General features: G+C 43.7%; 1 protein-coding gene across 3 annotated transcripts in view; it reads right to left on the bottom strand.

Annotated features, from left to right (window-relative positions):
• mre11a (MRE11 homolog A, double strand break repair nuclease) overlaps positions 1 to 7500 on the bottom strand; it is a 28328-nt gene that overhangs the window by 4844 nt on the left and 15984 nt on the right. For all 3 annotated transcript variants that reach the window (XM_053651591.1, XM_053651590.1, XM_053651592.1), the window contains exon 17: positions 6537 to 6586. In XM_053651591.1, the coding sequence (XP_053507566.1) occupies positions 6537 to 6586 (50 nt within the window). The remainder of the gene's footprint in view (positions 1 to 6536; positions 6587 to 7500) is intronic.

The following is a 7500-nucleotide window of genomic DNA, read 5'->3' as shown; positions in this document are numbered from 1 at the left end:
GCTGGACGATCAAGCACGGTAACACCACGGTCAGTAAACCGGTTACTAGAAGTTTTGGCACTGTGGGCAGGTGCAGAGTCCTGCTGGAGAAGGAAATCAGAATCTCCGTAAAGCTCGTCAGCAGATGAAGCATGAAGTATCTAAAATCTCCTGGGAGACGCTGAATCGACTCTCGACTTGAGAAAACACACTGGACCAACACCAGCAGAGGACATGGCAACCCAAATCATCACTGACTGTGGAAACTTCACACTGGACTTCAAGCAGCTCGGGTTCTGTTCCTCTCCACTCTTCCTCCAGACTCTGGAACCTTGATTTCCAAATGAAATGCAGCGTTTACTTCCATCTTCCCCGTGATTGTGTGTGTGTACTGACCCAGACGAGAGATTACAGACTCGGGAAACCTTCACAGGTGTTGAGAGTTAATTATCTGATCAGAGTCTTCTCAGGTCCATTTCTGCATTATAAATTCTCTATTCTGATATTTTGAGAAGGTGGATTGTTGATTTCCGTGAGCTGTAATCATCGAGATTAAAACAACTAAAAAATTGTGGCTTCAAATATTTCACTTTATGTTTAATGAATCTAGAATATATGAAATTTCTTGATTTTGCTGTATATTTGAGATTGTTGTCTAATTTCTTGAATCTTTGGAATTGAATTTTGAAAGTGTTGATGATGAATTAATAAACACTGGAGCATTTCTTACTCAAAGGTCACATGGAGTGCAAGCGTACACACATTCTATAGTGCAGCGAGAGTGTAAGCGGGATAAATTATGCAGTAACGTTGAACACACACTGTGTAAATCAGCAGATGATCAATAAAAGTCGCCCTGAAAATCTGCTTAGAAACTGACAAATGCAGAACAGAACCGAGCGCCTCATTTCCCCACAACACATCCCTGTTACCATGCCGACACAGACCTGTGTTTTCACTCTCTCTCTCTGTTTTTTAAACACGTTTAAACCCTTTACCTTGGACAAAAATAAAGACGTCATTAGAAATATATACATATATACATACATACATACGTGTGTGTGTGTGTGTGTGTACATACATATATATATATACATACATACATACACACACACACACACACACACACACACAGCGGTGCTTGAAAGTTTGTGAACCCTTTAGAATTGTGTATATTTCTGCGTTAACGTGACCTTTCAGATTTTCACGAGTCCTGAAAGTGGATAAAGAGAACCCAATTAATCAAGTGTGATAAAAATATTAAACTTGGTGGTTTATTTATTGAGGGAAATGATCCAGTATGACACATCTGTGAGTGAGTGTGTTTTCAGTATGTGGTGTGACCCCCTTGTGCAGTAATAACTGCAGATAAACGTTTGGGGTAACTGTTGATCATCTGCACATCGGCTCGGAGGAGTTCTATCCCGTTCCTGTTGGTGTGTTTCCTCACATGAACTGCTCGCTTCAGGTTCTTCCACAACATTTCTACTGGATTAAGGTCAGGACTTTGACTCGGACATTCCAAAGGTCACATTAATAAAGTCTGTATGGAGTGAAAGTGAACAGGAACAGAAATAAAAGCGTTGGTCCCGCCCCTCCTGTCTGTCCCGCCCCTGCTTTCTGTCCTGCCCCTCCTTTCCCCTTCAGCGAATCGACTTTGTTCCGAATTTTATTTGCATTTCTTCTAACTGCTGTTTTATCCGAAAATGCGTAAAAGCAAAAAAAATAATAATAAAATAAATCAACTGTTGGCTTTTTTTCCCTCTGGAGCTTGAGTGTGCAATAAATTATTATTTTATTTTCTCGTTCCCTTATCACTTACAGCCACTCAGACGTGCTCACCTGCACATAATCAATCACCTGTTATCTCTGTGTGTGTGTGTGTGTGTGTCTTATCTCCCCAGTGTCTCACAAAGCTACTTTTAACTTTTGGGGTAAAACTTGTGTACAGTGTGTGTGTGTGTGTGTGTGTGTGTGTGTGTGTGTGTGTGTGTGTGAGAGAGAGAGAGAGAGAGAGAGAGGCTCAGGGGGAAACAAGAGAGTGATCAATCAGATAAAATGAATGTATTTAATATACTACACTGCTGATGTTCAGCTTTTCATCCGTGTGTGTGTGTGTGTGTGTGTGTGTGTGTGTGTGTGTGTGGATAAAGGTGGGCGTATATCAGTATGTGGAACTGAATTGTTTGCTGTCCTTTCTTTGATTCATATAATTTACTTGCTTGTGATCAAGGAGCACTCTGTGTGTGTGTGTGTGTGTGTGTGTGTGTGTGTGTGTTCTGCACTGAGATCAATTTCCTGACTAGCCACTTATCCCTGCTCAGAGGTCACGACCCCGAGGTATACCTCTCATCACCTGCACAATAACTGTTTGACCTTCAACATTCCATTTCATTTCTATTACAGTCTCAGGGATGACGTTATAGAGTAAAACACTCGAGCAGAAAAAGCTACAGAGCCACAGTCAGACAAAACCAAAAGTGAACTCTGGTGATAATTCAGCTCTGTGTGTTTGGGGAAAGAAGGGTTGTGTGTGTGATCCCAAGACCACCAAGACCAGCAAGACCAGCAAGAACACCAAGAACACCAAGACCAGCAAGAACACCAAGAACACCAAGACCAGCAAGACCAGCAAGACCAGCAAGACCAGCAAGAACACCAAGACCAGCAAGAACACCAAGACCAGCAAGACCAGCAAGAACACCAAGGCCAGCAAGACCAGCAAGAACACCAAGGCCAGCAAGACCAGCAAGAACACCAAGACCAGCAAGACCACCAAGACCAGCAAGACCAGCAAGAACACCAAGAACACCAAGACCAGCAAGAACACCAAGAACACCAAGACCAGCAAGACCAGCAAGACCAGCAAGAACACCAAGACCAGCAAGACCACCAAGACCAGCAAGAACACCAAGACCAGCAAGACCAGCAAGAACACCAAGGCCAGCAAGACCAGCAAGAACACCAAGACCAGCAAGACCACCAAGACCAGCAAGACCAGCAAGAACACCAAGACCAGCAAGAACACCAAGAACACCAAGACCAGCAAGACCAGCAAGAACACCAAGACCAGCAAGACCACCAAGACCAGCAAGACCAGCAAGAACACCAAGACCAGCAAGACCAGCAAGAACACCAAGACCAGCAAGAACACCAAGGCCAGCAAGACCAGCAAGAACACCAAGGCCAGCAAGACCAGCAAGAACACCAAGAACACCAAGACCAGCAAGAACACCAAGACCAGCAAGACCAGCAAGAACACCAAGACCAGCAAGACCAGCAAGAACACCAAGACCAGCAAGACCAGCAAGACCAGCAAGAACACCAAGAACACCAAGACCAGCAAGACCAGCAAGAACACCAAGAACACCAAGACCACCAAGACCAGCAAGACCCAGACTGAAGCACGGTGGTGGGAGCATCATGATGTGGATCTGCTTCTCTGCAAATGGTACTGAGGCATTAAGAAGGAAACAAGAATGGAGAGATGTCCCGGGAAATATTAGAGGAGAAATTTCTCTCATTGGCCAGGAAATTGAATCTGGGGTGAAGAGGGACAAGACAACAACCCCAAAGATACCTCCACAGTAACTCAAGAAGGTCCTCGCATGGTCCAGACAATTATTTTCTTTCTTTCTTCCTTTTACTTCTCTACTTTTCTTATTTCTTTCTTTTCATCATGTTTTTTTCTTTATGTCCTTTCTTCCTACAAGTTGTTTCCTTTCTTCATTTTCTTTTTTTCTTGTTCTTTCGTTTTCTTTCTTTCAGGTATTTATTTCTTTTATTTCTTTCATCTGTTTTTTTTTCTTTTTTTATGTCCTTTCTTCCTTTGCTGATTTTCTTCCTTCCTTGTTTTTACTTTTTCTTTACTTTCTTTCTTTCAGGTATTTATTTCTCTTATTTCTTTCTTGTGCTTTCTCTTGTCTGTTTTTCGTCTTTCCCTCCATCTCTGTGTTCAGGAACAGGGAATAAGGGTCTGTGTGAGAGGAAACGAGTAAAATAATTTCTGTGTATTTTCAGCAGCGTGAACGAGACGAGGCGGCGGGCTTTTACAAACACGTACTCATTAAACCTGTTCATTAATTACACACACTCACACACACACGCACTCACACACACACACTCATCTCTTCTGAACACTGACTGGTCCTTTAATCAGGCACAAATTATAATCATGAATAAAATACTTTTTGGTTCGGTGTTTTTTTCACTCATTTACATTCAGTTACAGTAATGATGTAATGCTTTGTAAGAGTTATTTAAGTGTGTGTGTGTGTGTGTGTGTGTGTGTGTGTGTGTGCAGGGGGGTGGGAGAGGGTGTAATTTCGTTTATCCTCTCTAAAGCCTCAGCTTTGCTAATGAGGGAGGGATTAGTGAAGTTGGTCTTCCTGAATGATTTCATCACCACATTGCTGCGCTGGAACTAATCCCCGTAATGTAAAAGAGCTGTGAGTGTGAGTGTGAGAGTGTGAGTGTGTGTGTGAGAGAGTGTGAGAGAGTGTGAGAGCGTCTCTGTGGAGAAACTCGTGGATTAAAATCAGTGTACATCCTGTACACACTCCGTCTCTCCCACTCACACGACCTGCCTGCTGCATACACGCCGTATGAAAGTAAACAGGTGGTGTGTGTGAGTGTGTGTGTCCATCTGGAGAGCTTAATGAGGGTGTGTGTGTGTGTGTGTGTGTGTGTGAGTGAGTGAGTGAGCGCTTCCCTGTGGCTGTGATACCATCGTTCCCAGCTCAATTACCCGAGGAAAAACCTACCTCTATCCTGCCAGAGGCGTTAACCGTGTACATGAACACGAAGTCAAACTAAAGGCTACAGGAGAAGTCGAACTCTGACACGGACGCCTCCGCCTCCACCTACGCCACGCCTCCACTTACACCTCCACCTACACCTCTGCCTCCACCTACGCCGCCGCCTCCACCTCCGTACTACAGCTAGGAATATCACATAATGAATGGAACCTAAAATGGAGTTTCCATTTTCTATTTACAGCGGTTTCTCCGAGTCGTCATCGATTCACACGCACTCGGGGATTTCACATTTTAAACACTGTTTACACCGAGGCAAGCGAGACCAGTCGCTCCAGGGTTCCGAGATCGCAGGAATGAAAATCAAATGAACTCCGCGATATTCTGAGGAGCTGCGATCTTTCAAAAGTACCGTGGATTCGGGACGAGACGCGTCATGTGACATCACCACGACGCTCATTCAGCCAAAACCGTCTTCCATTCACGTGCGTCCAACACGAGTACAGCGAAAAGCTCTCGTTTACCAACAAACACCTCCGTGAAAGAGCGCAGAGCTGCTTCGAATTTGCGATTTTGCCAAAAAAATGTAAAAAAAAAAAAAAGAACCTGCGTGTTAGCGGCCCAGCGAGCGATTTCAGCCAATAGAAATGAAGCATGACCTCAGGAGGGTTCAGTGCTACAGGATAAGAGCATCAGAAAGAAAAGAGCACTTCTGCTCAGCAGCTCGAGTCGTTTTCATCTCCACTGGAATCTGATTACAGACGAAAAGGAAAACAAGTCGATCGCTTCACTGCAGAGGGACTGCTTTCTCAGGAGATCGATAATAATTTGGGTGGAGTTCCTGATGCGCTCATGTTTCTGATAGATGAGGTTCACTCGGTTCCTCGCCGCGGTCGGTCCTCACCGTCTCTCAAAACTCAACGGGAACACGTTGGACACGTGAACGCATGCCAGCGTGTGTGATGGCGTTCCTTCAGGAAGCCCGAGCTAATCACTCACGTCAGAGCAGCTACAGACTGTCGTTCCCTCACCACGGGATTAACGTTTATGTTCGTTTTTCTGAAAAGTTACGATCAATACCTTCGCCAAATCTATAACCCCATACCTCACCAGCCCCTCTTAACTCTTTAAATAAGATAAAAACTAATCGCAGCTTGGCGTGTTAGCGAGAAACCGCAAACAAGCGTAAACTCCTCTGTCCTGACGATGTCGGAAAACTTCAAGTTACAGCTCTACCTCCGACACTGGAGACTCCTTCTAAATGTGTTACGTTATGGAAAATATATTTTCCTTTCACAAAATATCAACAATTATTTTATCATCTGTTTGTCATCAGCGGAGCGTCCGTATACGAGTCGCCGTGAACGAGCCGTTACTATAGAAACGATAACGAATCCGAACGAGCGCGTTAATTATGAATAAAGCTGTGATTTGCAGCTGCGCTCCTGTCAGAGCCGCTGTTCTAGAAAATTCCTCAACACCTTTAACGCCGACCAATCACGATCCAGGATTCGACAGCACGGGGGTGTCAATTAATTCATAATGATGTGCTTTAGATGTTTTCAGGAAGACAATAAGCCATCAAATGGCTGTGTGTGTGTGTGTGTGTGTGTGTGTGTGTGTGTGTGTGTGTGTGTGTGTGTGTGTGTGTGTTGCTCCACTTAGCAGGATTTTCACAACTGAATACTAACAACACAATGAGAGGAAGTTTTAATAATTCACACTCCAAGGTGATAATCACAGTGTGAAAATGAACCAGACTGCTGATTGCTGAAATGTGTGAGTGTGTGTGTGTGTGTGTACCTCCTCGTAGGATTTTGTGGAACCTCGGGATCCTCTCGGAGCCTGCAGCGCTGTGGAGGAAAGGGAAAAATCGAACTCGTGAACAGGATGAATGAATAAAGACGTGACGTGTGAAGAACAGCTGTGTTTCAGATAAAAACGATACGACACGAGAACTACTACTCCACTCCTTTACATCACCGCCTGTGTTCCTTTGTTCATTTCTCTCTCACACACACACACGTTCATTTCTCTCCGTCTCTCAGAGGTTTTAAAAGAACTAAAACCAGAAAAAATGAAAGATTAGAAATTTAAATGAAAGAGCAGAGAAATTCCCGAACTCTTCCGATCTCCTCGTCCCGTCTGAACATCTTATATTTATAACTTTTGATTAGTATTTGATGGACAGAAACTCTACGGGAAAAAAGGGGTTTTGATTTGATCCCTGTGAAGAGCGCTGAGCTGATAAACTCCCACATCTCATCTCGTCAGCGCTTAAAAGAAATGACTCCTGGGTAAAAACGCTTCTCTTACTAAACCTGATCTGACGATGAAAAGTCTACAAACAACTGTAATTAACAATGACACTTTTCTCTTTTGACTTGACCTTTGTAACGGAAGTCGAGCGACTGATCGGTGCTGCAGATTAATCTAATCGATGACTGATCGCTGGAACCATCGCTCCTCAGCAGAAACCCACACGATACTGTTTTAAAAAAGTCCAGTACATTTCCATGGTCCAGTCAGTACTGTTTATATTTGTATTAAAGTTCAGCGATATTTTACATGGTGTGTTACGTTTTCATTCAGTATCAATTCTGATAACTATCGGATGATTAATCGTTATCGGCGGGTAGGTACCGCCCAACTTACTCATCGGTATCGCTAAAATATACACATGTATCAGTCCACACCTAGTTTATAATGTAAAAAGAAAGTGCAAACAGAAAACAAGACACACTACTATAATAACGTTATAGATAAT

This window comes from Ictalurus furcatus, chromosome 20 (genome assembly GCF_023375685.1).
Source record: "Ictalurus furcatus strain D&B chromosome 20, Billie_1.0, whole genome shotgun sequence".
Lineage (NCBI taxonomy): Eukaryota > Metazoa > Chordata > Actinopteri > Siluriformes > Ictaluridae > Ictalurus > Ictalurus furcatus.
This window is presented reverse-complemented; position numbering and strand designations above follow the sequence as displayed.